Source organism: Peromyscus californicus, unplaced genomic scaffold, assembly GCF_007827085.1.
Source record: "Peromyscus californicus insignis strain IS unplaced genomic scaffold, ASM782708v3 Scaffold_23__1_contigs__length_62951481, whole genome shotgun sequence".
NCBI lineage: Eukaryota > Metazoa > Chordata > Mammalia > Rodentia > Cricetidae > Peromyscus > Peromyscus californicus.
In genome coordinates this window covers 59,247,633-59,269,623 of record NW_026294534.1, presented here as the reverse complement: position 1 = coordinate 59,269,623, position 21,991 = coordinate 59,247,633, and the positions used below count along the sequence as shown (strand labels likewise).

The following is a 21,991-nucleotide window of genomic DNA, read 5'->3' as shown; positions in this document are numbered from 1 at the left end:
TTTTATTGGAGTGTATTAATAATATATAATAGTGGGTTTCATTCTGACATTTTCATAAGTGTATATAATGTGTTTTGATCACATTCATCCCTCAGTGCCCTCTTTCCCCATCCCGCTCCCATTGAACCCCATCCCTTTCCAAGCTAGTTCTTCTGCCTACTCTTGCCTTTTTGTGTGTGTGAAGCAGAGTTTCACTCTTGCAGGAGCATGGGTGAGGGGTTATTTATGGGAGTATGGACACCTTACTAGTAGTGGCTGCACCACTGAAGAAAAGCTCTTCACTCAATGACTGGTAACTGTCTCTGTGGATGCTTCAGAATCGATGATGAAGATCTGTGTTATTTTTAATCATGTGTATGTGTTTGTGTCTGTGTGTGTGTTTGTGCATGTGAGTGTAGTGCCAGTGAAGGGCCAGAAGAGTGTGCCAGATCTCCTGGAGCTGGAATTGTAGGCATTATGAGCTGCCTGATCTGGGTGCTAGGAACTGAATTCTGGTCCTCTGCAAGAATGGTACACATTCTTAAAAGCTGAGCCATTTCTCAGCTTTAAAACTCAACCAACCAACCATCTAATCAATCAATCAATCAATCAATCAATCAATCATTGTGTGTGTGCGCACACATACTTGCCATGTGAAGGTTAGAGGACAACTTGCTGCATCCGGTCCTTGCCTTCTATCACGTGGGGTCCACGTACTGAACTCTCAGCAGCAAGTGCCTTCTCCCGTGAGCCATCTTGCTGGCTCCTGGATGCTCTTGAATAAAGTTGTCTCCTTCTTGAGTTGCAGCTCTTGCTCTGAGGCAAGACCTTTTTTTCTTTTTTTGGGGGGGGGGGGGGGGGCGGGGGGGATTCAGTTTTCCTCATCTTAGAGCTTTCATGGAGTGCTTTCCACTGCTGCAGGATAAAGCCTTAGCCAGGTCAGGCAGGCGGAACAAAGGAGAACCTTGAGGCTGTTCTGGAAGCTTCAAAACACATTGCGTGTATCTGATGTCTTGACGAAGGAGCAGAAAGTGCAGGAGGAATTCATTCAGCTGAAGAAAGGTGAGAGGGATGGGAAGGACGCCTCCCACCACATCTTCTCTTTAACCCACCCCCTTCTCTCTGGGTGTTGCAGTGATGTAAGGACTTGCAGATGACCAATTGACCCGGATTTCATCGTGGAGAAATGTTCCCACAATTGGAGGCCAAAGTGGTGAGGGCGGTGAGCGGGGAAGGACCTGGGAGGGGGAAGGGTCCTCCCTTCCCTGTGGGTCACATGGTCTCCTAGCAGCAGGGGCCACAAAAGAGTTCCCTACACCGGGGGCTTCTTGGGAAGTTTTAGTTTTTGAAAATGTACGTTTACTTATTTGTGTGAGTGGAGGTCAGAGGACAGCTTTGTGGAGTGGGTTCCCTCCACTATGTGGAACCCTGGTATCGAATTTGGGTGCTCTTAACCACCGTGATATTTCTGCAGCCTTGAGAAAAGGAAGGGAGAAAGGGAAGGAGGGAAAGAAAAGAAGAAGAGAAAAAGAAACTGAAAAAAAAGAGAAAAGAAAAAGATGCTCCAGAATTGAGCTGAAGCGCTGCCGTAGTTCTGCGCACTAACCAGTTAGAATGAACCCTCACCCTTCCACCAGCTCCTCTCCAGAGCTCCGCCTGTCAATCACTCAAGTCTCCTGAGCATTATCCCTGGAGGACACGACAGAGCTCAGCAAAGATTCTCTTCCGGGTATTCTAGTGTCCCCACCACCTCAACTCGCCCAAGTCCTCTTCCGCAGCAGTCCCTGGGACTTTCAGGGATGCTTGGGACGAATTCAAAGTTGACACAGGATCCCTTCATCTGTGCAGCGAGTCCTCAAGCAGCAGCCAGGGAGCTGCTGGAAGGTGAGCTTTGAAGGCACAGCTCAGGGCTGAGTTGCCGACAGCACAGATGGACCACATTCTGGAAGAACGCGCCTCCCCCTCCCCCACAAGTCTCAAGCGCAAACTCTGGTTTGACAAGCATCAAAGGATGTGAGCAGGGATCGTAGAGACGGCTGAGCAAGTACAGGCGCTTGCTGCCAAGTGTGACGATCCAGTTCAATTCCCAGGACCCACAGAGTGGTAGGAGCACAGAGACTCCAGCGAGCTGTCCTCTGGCCTTCCATTGTGGTGGGAGAATTAGTAAAGCCATGGTATCTGGCATGAACACTGAAATGTTGGGATTGTTTTAGACGCGCCTAAGTCCTGAGGAAATCTTGCGTATCTGATCAGTGATTTTTTTTTTTTTCCTGAGATTTATGGAGCTGTTTTTCTGAAGGAGCTTTATGGCCTTCGCATGACTAATCACAAGACACTCCCTGAGAACCTGGAATTCTTGTATTATTGGGTACTGCAAACTGCACAATAAGGACTGAGAAGTGCGTGGGTCATGTGTTCCTTCAGGCAGCACATAGATCATAGCAGAGGCTGTGGTATGAGAAACTTGACTTACTCTAAAAACTAACTTTTGTGTAACCATCAATAATGCATTTCTGCAAAGCTGCTCGGGGGTTCAGACCATTTGAGACGGTTGCCCTGCTGCTGCAAAGCTCCATTACATCCTCGAATGTCTCTCTTTGGTTGTCCTGCGTAACTTAGTATACTAACACACCGTGGCATGTGAGCCTACACATACACACACACACACACACACAGAGAGAGAGAGAGAGAGAGAGAGAGAGAGAGAGAGAGAGAGAGAGAGAGAGAGTATTCTAGACCACATACCAAGCCTGAGAGTTGCAAACTCCTTCTGAAATGTGGATGGCCACTCCTTCACATCTCTGAAATTCTCTTTTCAGGCATGAATGACATCACAGGAAGCTAGCCACCTATCCTGTGTGTCATAGAGATAGGATCCCACATGTCGATGAGGGTCATTCGAAGGAGAAGGTCCTTTGAAATCAAGCCCCTCCCCGTTTTTAAAAAGTCTTTTTATTATTTTTGCATGTGCGAATATTATGTGCATATACACGTGCGGGTATTTGCACATGTGTACTTGTACATATGTACGTGTCGGTGTGTTTATGGAGTCGAGGTTGATTCCAATTTTTTCAGTTGCTCACTTTATCTTTTATTATTTAACTTATTTATCTTTTATTGTTTTATTTTTATTGTATTTATATTGCTCTCACCACTTTTCAGTTCATTTTTTTGAGACAGTGTCTCTCACTGAGCCTAGAGGTCACTGATTGGTTAGACTGACTAGCCAGTGAGTTCCAGGGATCCCCTATTTCTGTCCCTGATTGATGTTTGCTCGATTTTTGCGTGGGTGCTGGGAATCTGAACTCGGTCCTCATGCTTGCACGCACTCTTCACCCACGGAGCCATCTCCCCAGCCCCTTACATTATTTTTATTAAAACATTTACACTTACAGAATAAGAACTAGTGAAAGACGAATCAAATTTTAAAAAGCAACCCAATGGAAACAACCGAACGTGTGGACATGAGTAAACACCACACACTTCCAGCAGCGTTGCTGATCAGGAGAGACACCTGGGAGTACATCTGAACCGCAGTTCCTGAGAGAACACAGTCAGGGAATGCAATAAATTACATTTGCTTTATTGATTGGCTGATTGTGGCTTGTATGCGTGTGCTGCATCAAGTTGTGTGGAGGTCAGAGGACAACTTGCAGGAGTCGGCTCTCTCCTTCCACCACGTGGCTCTCAGGGAATGAGTCCTCAGACTTGGCAGCGAGTGTCTTTATTCACCAAACCGTCATTAATTTAGAATCTGTCGTAAGCAGTCAGATACTAATCCAGCAAATCATGACTTCCCAGGTTTTAAATACAGCACAGCTAATGTGTCCTGAGGGTTAGCTAGAGGTATTTAAAGGTACTTCCCCTTCTCTGATGGGTCCTTTCCCAGGATTCTCCCCCACTCCTACTTAGAAATGCGTAATTACAAACCACGAGCTAAACCTGCATATGAGGGGGTGGGAAGTCCAGTGGTTAAGTGCAGCTGCTGCTTTTGCAGAGGACATGGATTCCACTCCCTGCACCCACTCGGTGGCTCAGAACTGCCTCTAACTCCAGTCCCAGGGGATTCATTGTCCAATTCTGACCTCTCCAGGAACCCGGCACACCAATGGTGAATGTAAATACTTGTAGGCAAAATGCTCATCCACCCCCCCAGAAAAATAAACCATTTTAAAATCCACATAGAACAGAACATGTGGCATTTGTGTTTCTGAACCTGAGTCACACTGCTTCAAATTTTATTTTCCAGTTGCCTCCATGTTCCTGCAGATTAACTTCATTTTTTTTTAACAGCTGAGTAATATTCCATTGTGCATATATTCCCCATCTTCATTCTTCACTCTGTAGTTGTGTTGTTTGATTTCGTTTTCCAGACCTTCGGGAATAAAACAGCAGTGAACACGGATATGCATGTGTCCCTAGTGACAGCAGTGAACATGGATGTGCACGTGTCTCCGTAGTAACAGCAGTGAACACAAATGTGCACTGTAGTAGGAGATGAAGTCCTTTGGGGATGTGCTCAGAAGAGGTACTGCTGGGTCATATGGAAAATTCTATAAATCTGAACTAGCAAGGCCCAGTCCTCCTGTCCCTACCTCCTCAGTGCTGGGATTACAAGTGTGTACCACTATACCCAGCTTTAAAAACCTTTATTTTAGCCAGGCGGTCGTGGCGCATGCCTATAATCCCAGCCCCTGGGAGGCAGAGATGGTAGATCACTGAGTTGAGGCCAGCCTGGTCTACAGAGTGAGTTCCAGGACAGCCAGGGCGACATAGGGAAACAGTCTCAAAAAACAAACAAATCTCTATTTCTTATGTAGGGTGTTTTGCTCGCATGCAGGTCTGTGGGTCCTACTTGGCTTTTTATGTGAATTCTGAAAACTGAACTCAGGTCCTTGTGTTTGCATGGCAAACACTCGACTGACTGACTCTCCAGCCCACGAAAGTTGTATCATTTCACATCCATCTTTTTATAAAAAAGCTAGCACTAGGTTTTAAGAAACTGTTTACTGTCTGTCGAGAGCCCTGAGTCCCTGCATTGTGTCATGACTTGACAGTGCTGGCATGTGAGGGGTTCACGAGACTAGCGTTGGAACAGCGTCCCAGGCTGAAGAGATGGCTTCGTGCTCTTGCAGAAGAGCTGAGTTTAGTTCCTAGTACCCTTTTCAGATGTCTCACAACTGCCGGTAATTCCAGCTGCAGGGGGCTGGGCGTCCACTTCCAGAATCCCTGGCACTAACACACATGTGAGTGTGCACACACTACACACAAATCACCACCCCATCTCTCCACCTCCCTCCATCTTTTTATACCATCTTTGACAACACATGGGATGGTGCACTTTGGAAGAAGGCCGTTGGAAAAGTCTAACTTCTTGTAAGATCATGGTAAGTTTTCTTTTTGCAATTGCAATTTTTAAAAAAGAGAATTAAATCGTTTATTGATTACATGATAATGGATGAGACACAAGCTTCATTCCCATCCATTATTTTATCTGGTACCATTATTCAATTTTGATATTGCATAGGGTGTGCCAACAACCATTTTATAATCAAAATTGTGACTTTGCTTGAATGACCCTTTTAATGGTGAAACTCAGTGAAGACAACAATACCTGGCAGTTTAACTACAATTCTTAAGATAACTAAAGTTGCCAGGAGTGGTGGCACATGCCTTTCATCACCCCAGCACTAGGGAGAGGCAGAGGCAGGCCAGATCTGAGTCTGGTCTACAAAGCGAGTTCCAGGACAGCCAGAACAAAAGTCCTCCTCCCCCCTCAAAGAAAAGGATAACTAAAATCTCCTACATTAAAAAACTAGGGCTGGTGAGATGGCTCAGCCAGTAAAATCACTTGTGGCCAAGCCTGATGACCTGAGTCAGATCCCTGGGGCCCATATGGTAAGAGAACTGACTCCTGCAACTCTGACCTCCACATGCATGCTGTGGTGCACACATTCACACACCAGACACACACACCAACTGGAAGCCGGTGCAGGCATTGGCAGCATGCACCTGTTTATGGGAGACTCCACAGACGGACCACCCCCTCCCACACACCGTCAGCCACATCGTTTGCAAGTTAAGCTCTCAGCAAACTGCCATGGAAGCACCAAGGCTAGTTCTGGAATGCCCACACCAGCGTGATTCCCTTCAGAAAATTCATCTCACTCTGAATTCATCTTCAGCTTAACTGAAACCCAATTACACACTTAACAGTGCCTGGCAACTGAATCCAGGGCCACTAAGCCACTGAAAAGCTCCCCCAGGGAGTCAATTTTCAAAGCAACATCCATGAACAAACAGCTCTGCAGAGTAGAGGCAGTGTTGGAACCAGTGATGCACACTGAGACACCATTACAGCTAAGTGAAAACACTCCCCAGAAAGAAACGGGCACTCGAGAGAGGACTCAGAACTTGCTCTTACAGTTCAGCTCAAGGGAATCCAATGCCCTCTTCTGGACTCTGCAGCAAGCTGAACTCACATGTGCAACCCCACCCCACCCCCCCACCCCCATGTAACTGATGTAAAAAGCATAAAAAGAGGCACTATTTTAGTATGAGTGATTGAGTAAACTTTGTGCTGGGGAAAAAAGACATTTTTATTAGAAAACAAATGTGGAATATATAAATGATAAAGTACAGCCACAACTAGCCAGTTGAGGCCTGTGACAAAATCTGGACAATTTACAAAGTCAGATTTTATTGGTCCCTTAATCACAAAAGCACTTAAATTATGTCGATCAAACATGTATAACTAAGCCAGGTGGTGGTGGAGCATGCCTTTAATCCCAGCACTTGGGAGGCAGAGCCAGGTAGATCTCTGTGAGTTCGAGGCCAGCCTGGTCTACAAAGCGAGTTCCAGGACAGCCAGGACTGTTGTACAGAGAAACCCTGTCTCGAAAAACCAAAAACCAAAACAAACAAACAAAAACCATGTATAACTAAATCAAAAAATACCAACAGAATTATGACTAAGAATCAGAAATCCACACATTTAGCAGTGAGCTAGAGAAAGATCACAGGACACTATCACATTTCTTTGCAATTGTGGCTTCTGGACAGCACTGGAATCAACAGGTTTTAAACTTCTTAGGTTTATGAGATTTGGGGACTCACTTCATTTCATGGGTTTGAAAACATTAACATTGCAAAAGTTCAAGTATTCCTTCATTTAGAGTCTGGGTCTGTGGTGGAGCTTATTGAAGACTTTCCACACTGCTGAAATTCAAGGTAGAACTTTCCCATACTATTAACAGTGATAGGTTTTCTTTCCACTGTGTCTTCCTGCCCATGTGTGCTAACAAGGATGGGCAAAAAGCTTTCCCAAGTTAGTATTCATCTGAAGTCCTCAGCGCTGAAATGCTTCCCAACAGGATGTCAACTCAGGGTTTGACACAGCGAACAAACTGTGGCACGTATTTCTGACTGAAACCAGTGCAGACCTTCGCACACACACTGCACCCGTAGGCTCATTTTTAACCCATGTGCTGGAATGTGTGGAGCACTTCTACTCACACTCAACTTCTAACTCATACTTAAAACTATCCATCACCAATTGACTGTGTATATGCATGTGTCTCCTAAGACTTTTGGAATACGAGAACCCCTTACCACATTCCTGACATTTATAGGGCTGTCCGTTGTGTGTTCTCATGTGATTCTGGATGTAACTGGAACAACTGAAGGCTTTCCCACACTCCTTACATTCATATGGCTTCTCTCCAGTGTGAGTGGTCAAATGATTTCGTAAGGAAGCACTATATTTAAAGGTTTTCCCACACTGCATACATTCATAAAGCTTTTCCTTGGCGTGGCTTTTTTCATGGTTTCGAAGGGAATAGACATACGGATAAGCTTTCCCACACACCTCGCATTTGTAAGGCCAGGCTCCACTGTGTGTCCCTAAATGTCTTCTTGCGCAATGGCCAGAAGTGAAGGTCTTCCCACACTCTTTACATTCATAGGGTTTCTCTCCAGTGTGAATTCTCTCATGTGCTTGAACATGGCTGGAATGTCTGAAGGTTTTCCCACACTGCTTACATTCATAAGGTTTCTCCCCAGTGTGAATCCTCTCGTGTAGTTTAAAGGAACAGTAACTCTTGAAGGTTTTCCGGCAGTGTTTACATTCATAAAGTTTTTCTGTTGTATGAAGCCTTCTGTGCATGTCGAGGGAACTGACAGTCCAGAACATCCTCCCACATTCCTTACATTCAGGTATCTCTCCGGAGTGAATTATCTTATGCCCCCGAAGGGCATCAGCATTAGGAAATGTTTCTCCACACACCTTGCATTTATGCCTGTCTGCATTGTGAGTTAGCATATGCCTATTGGCACAGTGGCGATAACGAAAGGCTTTCTCACAATGCATACATTTATAAGGTTTCTCTCCATTGTGGATCTTTTTATGTTTTTTAAGGGAGCTTGAGCACATAAAGGCTTTACCGCATGTTTCACATTCACAGTATTTCTTTACATATTTCTGATAGTCACATGGTCTCTGTTTAGAGTTGAACATACCATGCCTCTTCGGGGATGACTGACTGATGTTGTGGCAATCAGGAAGTTCAGGAATCTTGTTTATGATATCGACTGGATTTTGGGCTATGGCTTCTCTATACTGGCCATTGTCTGCAAGTTCATGGTCTCTCTTTACCATTTGGATTCTGTAAGAATTAAGAAATATAACCTTAAGAGTTTACTTATTAACAATGTTATACTTATTAGTAGATATTAGATTTACATTGGGAACATTCACAAGGTCCTTTGGGCTTTTATGTGGGCAGAAGTGCTGAGTGAATGCATATTGCTGACACGGGTATGGCCATGCTTCAGACTAATGACAATGGCAAAGCCTTCCTCCAGCCTCCGTGTTAATGTTGACTGTGCAAGTACAAGCATTTACAAACGAGTGACTGGTGTGTGTAAAGACTAGCAACTGTGCTGGGCGGTGGTAGCGCACGCCTTTAATCCTAGCACTAGGGAGGCAGAGGCAGGCGGATCTCTGTGAGTTCGAGGCCAGCCTGGGCTACAGAGTGAGTTCCAGGACAGCCAGGGCTACACAGAGAAACCCTGTCTTGGGGGCGGGGTGGGGGTGGGGGGGACACTAACAACTGCAACTTCCTCATCCCAGATGTTTACAGCCTGAGATTGCTGCCTACAGCCACCTCCTAGAGACAGCAGCTCTGTGGTGTACTAATAAATGCACTCAGGTGCCAAGTGTGGCCTACTTGGTGTGACTCCAGCACTGCCCACCTGACCCCAGCTTCCCTTACGAGTCTGTCCTTTCCTCACTCCCTTGTGGCCCCAGCCACACAAGGTATAGCACTAGAAAGAGGTTTTAACATAAGTGGATTCAAGGGGCTGTAAGATGGCTGGACCATAGCTCCTATCATTTTTTTTAAGATTTAGTTACTTTTTTAAATTATTTTTTATATATTTTCAATAATTTATTTAACTTTATTTTATGTGCATTGGTGTAAAGGTGTCAGATCCCTGGAACTGGAGTTACAGGCAGTTGTGAGCAGTCATGTGGGTTCTCGAAACTGAACCTGAGTTCTCTGGAAGAGCAACCAGTGTTCTTTACGGCTGAGCCATCTCTCTAGGCTCCTTATGTTTTTTTTCAAAGGATGTGTATGTGGTAGTTTGAATGAGAATGGCCCCCTCAGGCCCATGTATTTGAATGCTCTGTCCTCAGCTGGAACATCTTACATAAACTATTTTGCAGACCTTGAATATCCATAGGACACACAAGCATTCATTTTCAGAGCTTAGGGAGATTGTTTTTAAAAGAATAAATAGTCTGAATTTGTGCTCTTTTTAATATTTTCCCAACATCCAGTGATTCTCAGCTGTTTCTTTGTGGGTATTCATTACCTCATATTTCTCTTCAGACTTCTGTAGTAAGCTTCCAAATCCCACTGTTCCCATTGTCTTCCTAAAATACAGATGCAGAACAATTTTAAAAAAGTATAGTGATATCAGCTGCTTGGTGCACGAGGTGAACCTTGGCTGACCGTGTGCACGCGGCATCTTTACTCTGAATAAGCACTCAACAAAGCGAGTGAAACCTCGATGTCATGCTCACCTATAGAAGTCAGATTCCTGTAGGTTTCCTGCATCACATCTCTGTAGAGATTCTTCTGGAAAACATCCAGCAAGGCCCATTCTTCCTGGGTGAAGTTCACAGCCACATCCTCAAAGGTCACTGGGTCCTGAAACATCCCATGTTATTACAAAATAAAGAGACTGGCAGCGGCTGGTGCTTACTCTTTGCTGATACCAGGCTGAGAGGATAATGCTTCCATCAGTTCTAGGGCTTGGTAATTAGACCTACCGTCGTCTACTCTTCCTCCCACACTGCAACTGCAAGCAACACAGTGTTCTAGTTTGATTTCTGTTGCTGCGATGAAACACTCTGAGCAAGAACAACTTAGGTGAGGAAAGAATGTGTGGTGGATTGAATGAGAATGCCCCCACTGGTTCACACAGTTCAATTTTGGGTCCCAGTTGATGGAACTTTTTAGGAAGGATTCGAAGGTGTGGCTTTGTTGGAGGTATGTCACTAGCGGTGGGCCCAAGCCATTCTCAGTATGCTCTGCTTCCTGCTTGTGATCAGATGTAAGCTCTCAGCTACAACTCTAGTGTCATGCCTGCCTGCCACCATGCTCCCTGCAATGATGGTTATGGACTCATCCCATGAAACTGTAAGCAAGCCCTTAAATGCTTTCTTTTATAAGTTGCTTTGGTCATGGTGTAACCACAGCAGTAAAGTAACTGAGAGAGAGTTTATTTGGCTTACACTTCCAGGGTCACAGTCCCTCACTGAGGGAAACCAGGGCTTGGATTCAAGCAGGAAATTAGAACAGAAACTATGGAGGAACACTGCTAGCTCACTGAAGACTCATACTCAGCTACCTTTTTAAAAAAATATAGCCCAGGGCCATCTGTCTAGGGAATGTTGTTGACAGTGGGCTGGCCCTCCTACATCAATCAACAATCCAGACAATTGCTCACAGACAAGACCACATGCCAGTCTAGTCTGGGCAGTCGTTCAACTGAGACTGCCTCAAGATACACAGAAGGAGTAGCCTTTCATTGGTAAGTGCAGGAGATGATGTATATAGTGTAGATTACTATGCAAACATGAAGAAAACTTATTTGTGTGTGTGTATGTATGTATTGGTGACATCATAGGTTTTTCAGGTTAGAGTCCATGGCCCCTGTGAGTACTGTGCAGGCAGTGAAGCTCTCAGGCTGCTTTGTGTTTCTCTCTATGATCCCATAGAAGAAGCTTTCACAGGACAATTGGTCTTGGACATTCATCTTGTATATCCTGCAAACGTCACTGTATCCTGGCAACTACAGCTGTATTGATCCTGGCAATTGCCACTACATTCTGTTCCCGATAAAGGTATAAAAAGTCTGATTGCTCTCAATAAATCTTTCCCTGAAGAGGAATCTCTGGATCTGAGAACAGGGTCCCAGTTACAAAGAGCAAGTTCAGAGAGAATTCGACACAAGGAGACCAGAGAAAATTCCTAGTGATGCTATTCAGCTTTGGAAAGAAATCAACAGTAATAGATAAAAATGACACAGTTAAAATTAATATGAAAGTGATCAGGAAAAAACAACAAACGGGAAGAGGAAAACTAGAACTGAAGATAGTGACTAGTGTCTCTCTGTGAGGAGGTTGAGGATTTCTTCCATGTGCTGAGTTTGCTCCTGGTTTCCTGCTCCCAAACCCTATCCATCAAGTGCAGTTCCTCACAGCGGAAACTTCGCTGCTTCACTTCATCTCTTACTGAAGTTCTTAGGGTAAGAGAATTAACTCCTAAGTCAGGGTACAGGTCTCGGATGCATTGTGCATCCAACAGGAGAAGACATGAGGGGATTTTCTTTTCCCAGTGAGTGAAATGCCTGATCCCAATAATCCAGGACAAGGTAGCAATTATATACCCATTTCATTGAAGACTTAAGGGTCCTTTTTTTTGTTTTGTTTTGTTTTGGTTTTGGTTTTTCGAGACAGGGTTTCTCTGTGTAGCTTTGTGCCTTTTCTGGGACTCGCTTGGTAGCCCAGGCTGGCCTCGAACTCACAGAGATCCGCCTGGCTCTGCCTCCCGAGTGCTGGGATTAAAGGCGTGCGCCACCACCACCCGGCCTCTTTTTTTTTTTTTTTTTGGTTTTTCGAGACGGTTTCTCTGTGTAACTTTGCACCTTTCCTGGATCTCACTCTGTAGACCAGATTGGCCTCAAACTCACAAAGATCCACCTGGCCACCACCGCCCAGCGACTTAAGGGTCTTAAACAGGCTTGTGCTCAGGATGGACCAGGAGCTCCCTTTATACTGTCTCTCTTTGATTCTGTTTCTGGGGAAGCTTTTCTTTCCTTTGACTGGAGGGTTGTAGCAAAGGCTATCTTTTTTTTTTTTTATCTTTTATTTTCTAGTTTTGCTAACTATTTGTTACACTGTATTTCCAGGATTAATAATGGCAATGTGTTTAATTACAAAGTAGACTTATTAACATTTTTTAATTGTTTAATTTAATTCCACAGGGCCAGTGAGATTGACTTCAGTTCAATCCCTAGTTTGAAGAAAAAACAAACAAAAAACAACTGCAAAAGCTTGTCTTACTGGAAGTGAATATATTTATCTGATTTATTTAAAGATGTCAAAGAAATTCTAATCTCAGAAATTAAAACTATTAGAAATCAACAAAAATAACATGCCCATAACTTGGGATGTTAACAGGAGGCATGTATGGTGATACTCAATGACAGATCACACATCCTCCTGAGGCTTATGAACAAATCAACACTTTGGTACTGCAAGCATGGTATAAATTACCAGATTCTCGAAGAAAGACAGAGGAACTTTCTAAAATTAGACAGGGCCCTAATGAGACATATCAAGACTGTTTCCCACCTTTCTCAGGGGGCCAATCACCTGGTGGCTGATGGGCAGGCAGGAATGATTATTGTCAAATAACTGGCATATGAGAATGCTAACACTGCATGCCACACTGCCAACTGTCCCTTTCAAAAGAAAGAACACATAAATGATTACATCTGATTCTGTCTTGACATTGGGCCTTTACATACTTAAGGATTACTCCTGCTGTAGCCCTTGAAGGGCAGGTAGCACTCAACTATTAGCAGCCATTTCAACAAGAAATGAGGAATAACAAATGGCCCATCTTTATGTCAAAAGTTTGTTGCTACTGCTTTAAAAAGAGCTAAAAAATTGTTTCTTCTTGCTTTTATTATACATTATATGGATATTTTGCTTTCTGCCAAAAAAAATGCTAAAAGAACTCTTTGCAAAAATAAAAATTGGCCAGGAAGTGGTGGTGCAGCCTTTAATCCCAGCACTCGGGAGGCAGAGCTAGGTGGGTCTCTGTGAGACCAGCCTGGTCTACAGAGCGAGATCCAGCACAGGCACCACAACTAACAGAGAAACCCTGTCTTGGGGAAAAAAAAAAAACACCAAACCCAACAACAAATAAATAAAAACTGGATTAATCTGCCGGGTGGTGGTGGCCAACGCCTTTAATCCCAGCACTTGGGAGGCAGAGCCAGGCTATCTTTGTGAGTTAGAGTCCAGCCTGGTCTACAAAGTGAGATCCAGGACAGGCTCCAGAGCTACACAAGAGAAACCCTGTCTCGAAAAAACAAAAAACAAACAAACAAAAACCCACCTCCCCCAAAAAATTGGATTAATCCTTTAGATTTATATTCCTCAAAAAATTAAAAAAATTTATTAAATACTCTGGATAACTTAACCCTGGCTTTTGTATTTTATGCCCCTGTAAAACACTGAAAACTGACAATGCTCCTGCATACACCGCCAAGCCTTTCAGGAATTTTGCAAACAATTTGATACAACCCATCACGGGCATTCCATAACCCTCAGGGTCAATCTTTTGTGAAAAAGCTAATGGACAGCTTAAACGTTTAAAATAAAGGAGGGGGAGTAAGGTAGTTTGGCTGCTCCTCACAGAATTTATCCTTTTAAACATACATATAATCTAATTTTATTTTATGTATGTATGTCAGTGTTAGGGCGTCAGAAGCCCTGTTGTGAGCTACCATGGTGGTACTAGGAATTGAACCGGGGTCCTCTGGAAGAGTAGCTAGTGCTCTCAACAGCTGAGCCATCTCTCTCCATCCCTTATCTTCTATTTTATTTACTTAAAAAAATTAAAAAAAATTTAAATTTGGGCAAGGATGGCCTCACTGCTGCAGAACGTTTTTTGGGCCCCTCTAAAACATTTCAGGGTCCCAGTCCTTCCTTTGGAGAGATGTTATGTCTGGCCCATGAATGGCCCAGGTACAGCAATTCACTGGAGCCAAAGGCTGTTTGTGTTTTCTCCTCAGGGTGCTGAAAAGTCAGTGTAGATACCTGAAAGACTGACTCAACCTGTGGAAGATGGATGAAGAGCTTCCAAAGCGCCTCCAGAGGCTACACTCGAAGAAAAGGAGGAGAGAGCGGGTGACTGGGAGAACTGAGGAAATCTCAAGGGAAGGGTGTGGCTGCAGAACTCTGTACTTGCTAAGCTGTCTCGCTGAAGGCATCTGCCACTGCGACTGGGTTTACGTACCTGACCCGCCTGCGCTTCACTTTGCTAGCTGGAAAGAGAATAACATCCCTGTTTATGCAAGTAACTCAGATCCTGCTGTCGCTACTGCTGATCAAGTTGTTCCCTAAGCAAAGACGGTCACATGACAATTTGAGTATTGATGTTCAGACCCTGCACGATGAAATACTAATTATTCAGCATTCAAATGAGATGAATTACCCTCCTCCATTGCTGCACAAAACCTAGCAAAGACTTTTGACCATTATTTTGTTAATAGTTATACTGGGAAGCATTACAGCTTTAAGACTGATTTGCTACTCCATGTCTGCTGTAAAGATTGACTTGCATACCCTAAAAATGAAAAATAAAAGAGGGGAAAATGCAGGGAACCATGGATGTGGCCTGGCCTAGCTGCCCTGAGAGGCATGCATCATAGGTTTTCCAGATTAGAGTCCATGGCTCCTGGGGCACTGTGTGCCTATGCCTTCCCTCAGGCAGTGAAGCATTCAGGCTGCTTTGTGTTTCTCTGTATGTTCCCCTAGAAGTCAAGGAAGCTTTGACAGGACAATTGGTCTTGGACATTCATCTTGTGTACTCTGTAAGGTTTGCAAACATCACTGTATCCTGGCAACTGTCACTATATTCTGTTCCTGATAAAGGTATAAAGTCTGATTGCTCTCAATAAAACTGTCACAGGCTCGTTCTTCCTGGATGCCATATCAGGTAACCTGGAAAGTAAGTATGGGTGCTTACAAGAGGAAAACCCACAGGAAGCAGTTCGGTCCTTCTACCACGTGGGTCTCAGGGATCAGAGGTCACAAGACTGGGCAGCCAGCACCTTCACCCGCTGAGCCATCCAATTGGACTTAACATCTACACAGGGTCGATAGCACTTGACTAAATGCAGTGCTACTGTCTGGAGTGCTAAAGGAGTTACTAAGTATTCCCAAGACTGTCCCCCTGGGCAGACAGTTCAGTATTCAACCTCTGATGGCATCTAAGATCTGAGTTGGGGGAAGGGATCCCACCAGCTTAAATAACGGGAGAATCACACCAGGGACCTGGCTGGATTGTTCAGTGGGTAAAAGTGCTTGCTGTACAAATCTGTGATGTGAGTTTGAACCCTGGAAGGAGAGAGCACTGACTACTGCAAGTTATTCTTTTATGTCCACGTGTCTACCATGGCACGTGTGCACCCCACACCCAATAAACACCATCATACTGGCAATGGAGAATAGCTCAGGGGTTAAGAGCATCTTTTGTTCTTGCAGGACCCAGGTTCAATCCCCAGCACGCACATGATGATTCACAGCAGTCTGTAACTCAGGGTATCTGAATTTCCCTTCTGATCTCTGTGTGCACTGCATGCATGGGGTGCACATACATGCAAACAAAACAATTACACACACACACACACATACACACACACACACACACACACACACACACCTTAAAACAAAAACTCATACAATCAGAGATGGTAAAGAAATAGAAGCCAGGCTTTGGTGGCACAGTCTGTCATCCACTGCATACAGAGGCACATAAATGAAAGTCATTTTTTATCACGAGTGTAATTTAAAAATAAATTTAAAAAAAAAAGAAAGGAGGAGGAAGAAAAGAAGAGGAAGAAGAAGGGAAAGGAGAAGGGAAAGAAGAGGAAGAAAAAGAACAAGGAATAAATAATAATAATAATAATAATAATAATAATAATAATAATAAAGAGCTAGTGGAAGGGAAAAAAAGTCGTTTTTTTCAAAGATGACCAGCTCCTTCAAGCTCCTGCAGCTGTGACATCCCCACCATGATGAACTGTAAACAGGAACTGAACTGAAATAAACCCCCTCCCTTAAAAAAAAAAATGAGATCCATGTACTAACCAAAAGGACACACTACCTAAATTAACTGTAGACTATGCAGAATCTTCGAGGACTACGAGGATCAAACAATGCTAAAGTAGTCAGCTGTCAATGAAAATGCGACAAACCCTTACAGGTATGTTTGCGTCTAACATGGCAACAGATTACATGGGTGGGGGGCAGCCGTGGGTGGGGGTGGCTCTGCTCTGAGTCACCTGCTATTTTTCCAGAGGACTCAAGCCAGTTCCCAGCACTCAGACTGGGTGGATCCCAACCACTTGTAATTCCTGCTCCAGGGGATCCATTGCCCTCTTCTGGCTTTCCTGACCAATGCACTCATGCATCACACACACACACCACACACGACTCTTTTAAAACATGACAATCCCAAGAACATGAAAAATTAAACTCAAGAAAACAACAAAAGGAAAAGCTCGTTCTTTGAAAGACCCATGAGATTTGATAAAATTCAACTAGTCAAACTAGAAAGGAGAGAAGGTGCGTGAGAAGGTAAGCGCTTGCAGCCACGCCGGATGACCCGAGTTTAATCCTTGGGACCCACTGTGGAAAGACAGAACTGATTTCTGAATGTCTGACCAACACATGCACTCCATGGCACATGTGCACACATCTACACACACACACACACACACACACACACACACACACACACACACACACTCTGTCTAGCTAACCTCAGTGTGGGCTTTCCCCTTCTATTCCTACACTCCTTCCAATAGTCACATCCTACTTCTATTCATGACTTTATTGCCTTTTGTTGTTGTTGTTGTTTTTCTGTTTCAGTGTAGCTCAGGCTGGCCTCATATTTCCTAAGTAGCTCAGGCTGGCCTTGAGCTCCCAATCTTCGTCCTTCTACTTCCCTAGTAGTGAGATCACAGACATAGGCCAATTGCCTTTTCCCTGTGGTTTTTTTTTTGGGGGGGAGGGGGGGTCAAGGTCTCAGATAGCCCAGGCTGCTCCTGAACTGAATTCTCTGGCCTCTTGCTCCCCAAATGCTGGGTATTCAGAGACCTACTGCCATGCCCGGCTCACTAGGCATGCTTTTCCCTTTTACTTTAACAAACTTTATGTGTACGGGTGTTTGCCTACATGTATGTCTAGGTGGCATGTACATGCTTGGCACCTGCAAAGGCCAGAAGGTGCCACATTCTTTGGGACTGGAATTACAGACAGTTGTGAGCTACCATGTGTCAATGTATATATTTTGAAGGTAAGGTCTCATGTAGGTAAGGCTGGTCTCGAATTCTTTATCTTCCTGCCTTTATTTCCCAGAGCTGGGATCACAGGTCTGGGTCACCACGCCTAGTACCCACATACAAAGGAAGACACGAAGGGGTTGGGGCGATGTAGGAGACTTTCCACATTTAAAGCCATTTTATGATTGCTTTAGCTGCATTAGATACTAACCCTCAAGATAGGAATATTATTTCCTCAGGTCTTGATGGTTTCCTGTGTTCAGTACGGTCTGCTTCTGCAGTTAAGAGGCTTTCCGCTGTGGGATGGTTGCTTAGATACCCGTTTTTTGCAAGAGTTAGAGCTTCCTTACCCCCCTTGCCTTATATCTACCCTGAGATGTTCATGAATAAACGAGACTTGCTCAAAATCCTGTCCTGTCTCCATCTCTCTGTCTCTTGTTTCCCACATTCTCATTCCCCCTCTAGGGTCTCCGTTGACCTACCCGCGGGTCGGGACAGGGCAAGGAGCTGGCTCAGCAGTTAAGAGCATTTACAGTTCTTACAGATCTCAGTACCCATGTCTGATGGCTCACACTGTTTCTAATGCCAGCTCCAGGGGACCTGACACCCCGGGCTGCAGGCACCTGCACTCAGGCACACAGGCACACACACACACACACACACACACACACACACACACACACACACACACAGTCACAATAAAACAAAAAAGAAGCCATGGAAGTATGAGGGGTCAGAGGTTCAGTAGATGAGGGCGGCAATGAGGTATGTGTGTGTCTATAATTATAGGGCAGCAGAGACACCTGAGATGGTAACACAGCACTTTTGCTACTCAATTATGGGGACAGGAGTTTAGACCCCCAAAAAAGCTAGATTCCCCCAAATCAAACAAACAATAAAAAAAGTTTCTCTCCTGAAGGTTGAGAGCTTTAACCCACCCCAGCCTGAGGCCACACAGTCCCTACTTTACAGCCACTCTAAGAACAGAGAGAGGGAAGGTGGCTGGGGCTTCAAAGATTTCAGCCCAGCAGAGAAAGTGTGAGCCCCAGATACTGGCTGTTGGCAAGTGTTTGAGGTCTCAGGGCTGGGCACCTGGGGCTCTAAGGAAGCCCGGAATTTTCTAGGGTTTGGGTATCAGTTTCCTGGTAACTCCATGAGAACTGAAGTTCCCAAGAGGGAGAGCCAAACAGAGAGGGGGAGAGAGAAGAGAGATTAAAGAGATGAAGATTCTAGGCCAAAATGACTGATGATACCAAGGATCATGGAGAGAGGTGACCATACCTTTAATTCCTGGCACCTGGGAGTCAGGGAGGATTCTTTGAGTCCCAGGCCAGCCTGCTCTACAGAGTTCCAGGGCTACATAGTGAGAGGACCCCCCCCACTAGCCCCCCAAATCCTAAGGGGCTGCAGAGATGGCTCAGTGGTTATAAGCACCTGTTGCTTCTCCAGAGGACCTGGGTTCAGTTTCCAGCACCCACAGTGGGCCACTCACAGGATTATGGGGTTTTTGTCCCTTTGAAAGCCCACATCCTACAATTCTTAGCCAACCATGCACCTCCACCAAACCCGGAATATCTGAGAATGTCAGACACAGCTTCAGAAACCCACAGCATTGAGTTCCTACTTGCTGCAAACCTGTGGCCCTACTGAGGCCTTTGATAAACACTTCATGACTCTGTTCTTTCTTCTTGGTTTTTTTTTTTTTTTTTTTTTTTTTTTTGAGACAGAGTTTCTCTGTGGAGCCCTGGCTGTCTTGGAACTTAAATCTGTAGATCAGGCTGGCCTTGAGCTCAGAGACCCACCTGCCTCTGCCTCCTAAATGCTGGGATTAAAGGTGTGCGCCACCACCGATCATGCAACCACTTCCACAGTGGAACACTGTGTGAGGAGTGTTTGGGGGTCCCGGCCACGGCCACTCATGTCTGGATTCAGAATAAACCAGGCCTTTATTCCCCTAAGAGTTGTGTTTTTCCCCCTTAACATGCCCTGTATTATGATTGCTCTCCCTTCTGTTGCTGGGACTGGGTCCCTGTTTCTGTCCATAAGTAGGTCAGGGCCACAGGGTCCTGTCTTCAGACACAGGTAATGAACAGTGCTGGCCAGTCGGGGTTACAGTGGACTCCCATCCCCCACTCCTTTTGTTTGTGGTGTAACAGGGAAAAGAGAAACCTACAGCAGCTGAAGAAAAGTTTTTCCAAGAAGTTGTAAATTTTCTTGGTGGGGACAAAGACTTTTTTTCCCCTCGAGACAAGGTTGCTCTCTGTAGCTGTGGCTGTTCTAGAACTCCCTCTGTAAACCAGACTGACTTCCAATTCCCAGAAATTCGCCTGCCTCTACCTCCGGAGTGCTGGGATTAAAGGCGCGGGCCGCTACCGCCCTGCCAACTTTTTTTGAGTGTTCCGTCTGCATGTGTGCCTGCAGGCCAGAAGAGGGCATCAGCAACCATTACAGATGGTTGTGAGTCACCATGTGGTTGCTGGAAATTGAACTCAGTACCTCTGAGCCATCTCTCCAGCCCCGGAGACAAAAACTTTCTCTCATCCTAGGAACATGGTCTAACCAGGTTTGTGAATATGCACATAAGGAAACGCATCTTTAGAAAAAAAAAAATAGTTAAGTGGCGCACGCCTTTAATCCTGGTGCTCGGGAGGCGGAGGCAGGCAGATATCTGAGAGGCCAGCCTGGTCTAGGGAGCTAGTTCCAGGAGAGGTAGGGCTGCTACACAGAGAAACCCTGTCTCGAAACAAACAAACAAAAACAGTGAGGAGAAAAAGAAAGAAGGAACCTGCGCGATGGTTCAGCTGAAAAGGTGCTTGTTGCCAAACCTGACGACTTGCGCGATCCCCAGAACCCACAACGGTGGAAGGCGAGACCGGACGCTGCCCTCCCCACGGGCCCACCCCTACAAATAAGTGCAATTTAAAACACCAAAAGAACGTATCTAGAAACAGCCCCAAGAGTAAGTCACCCAGAGAGGGCCCTACGTCTCCCTTTCCACTCGAACCCCTTTTCCTGCAGTTCGGCTGCGGGCTCCAGGAAGAGGCCGCAGAGTCGGTCTGCAAACGCTCAGCAAGTTCCGGGAACTTCCGAGCGGCCAACGGCGCGGAGCCCGTGGCCCTCCGCCTCCCCCCGCGTCTCCACGCCGCACTCACCATGGCGCGCTCCCGCTCTCCCTGCGCTCCTCCTGGTGCCACCGCGGACCGTGCGCGTTGCTGCGCTGCCGAGGTGAGCGCCGAACAGGGCGGCACCGGAAGAGCGGCTGCCCGCTGCTGATTGGACGACTCCGCTTACACGCCATCCTGATTGGCTCCAGGGAGTCCCTGCTCCTTGATGGACAGGACCAGTCGCCTCCCGTACAGTCCCGAAACCGGTGCGTTCCAGCGCAGTCCTGCCCAGGCCTGGTTGCTGTCCAGAGCCATTCCACAGCTGGCTCAGATCTGATTGGGCGTGTGCACCGGGCTGAAGGTAGAAACTGGAAAATCTGGAGTTGCAGGCAGGCTAGCCTCGGCTCCATAGTGAGAGGTCAGCCTGGGCCGCAGGAGACCTTGTCTCCAAGAAGGACACAAGAAATCCAGATTTATTCACATAAAATTAGGTGTGATGGCACACACAACTTGTCACCCAGCACTGGGGAGATGGAGGCAGGAGGATTACGAGTTCAAGGCCAGCTAGGGCTACAATGAAACCTGTAGGGTCCAGGGCAATCTGAGGCTTTCTCGGCGGCGCTGATGAAAAGACAAAAGGGAAACACTAGTTTTGTGTTCTTGTCCAGGCGCAGACTTGGCACCTGCCCACCCTACCAGGGCTGTGGTTACTTGTTCCAAGGCCACTGTGTGCTTGCTGTGATGTTCCTGAGATATCCTGTATTCCCTTTGTGTAACACTGCCTGATAAGGCTCCCTGTTAGCAATTAATGGAGGTGACTTGGAAATGTGTGAAAGCAGATAGACATCTCCAGAGGCTGAATTATTCTTTAATCGGAAATGTTGTGGGATATTCACCAAAGAAGATTCCGCAGACATGGGTTTAAGCCAGCAGAATTGAGGAACCTGCCTCAATTTTGAAGACAGGAGCCATTATGCTGTATTTAAAAAAAATAAGTTTCGCAGGGCGGTGGTGGCACACGCCTTTAATCCCTGCACTCGGGAGGCAGAGGCAGGAGGATCTCTGTTAGTTCGAGGCCAGCCTGGGCTACAGAGTGAGATCCAGGAAAGGCGCAAAGCTACAAAGAGAAACTCTGTCCAAAAAAAAAAAAAAAGTTTCTATTGCCAATAAGAGCTGAGTTGCTCTCTGTTTCCTGGAACCCGACCTTCCGCAGCCCATGACCTTGACTTATTTTTGGGACTATCCTGACCCTCCCTGAC

At 45.7% G+C, this 21,991-nt stretch overlaps 1 protein-coding gene across 2 annotated transcripts; it reads right to left on the bottom strand.

The window, feature by feature from the left end:
- Positions 1-831: 831 nt before the first annotated feature.
- LOC128119196 (zinc finger protein 709-like) lies at positions 832-20,873 on the bottom strand. Of its 2 annotated transcripts, XM_052752455.1 has the most exons (5): positions 20,781-20,873; positions 10,064-10,190; positions 9,853-9,913; positions 8,497-8,642; positions 832-4,354 (listed from the first exon to the last, which is right to left on the bottom strand). In XM_052752455.1, exons 1-5 carry the CDS (start codon positions 20,781-20,783, stop codon positions 4,266-4,268), a joined length of 426 nt encoding a protein of 141 aa, XP_052608415.1. In that variant the 5' UTR covers positions 20,784-20,873; the 3' UTR covers positions 832-4,265. The 2 variants fall into 2 exon arrangements, with proteins under 2 accessions (XP_052608415.1, XP_052608414.1); XM_052752454.1 differs by lacking the exon at positions 832-4,354 and having other exon boundaries at positions 6,543-8,642.
- Positions 20,874-21,991: the final 1,118 nt, after the last annotated feature.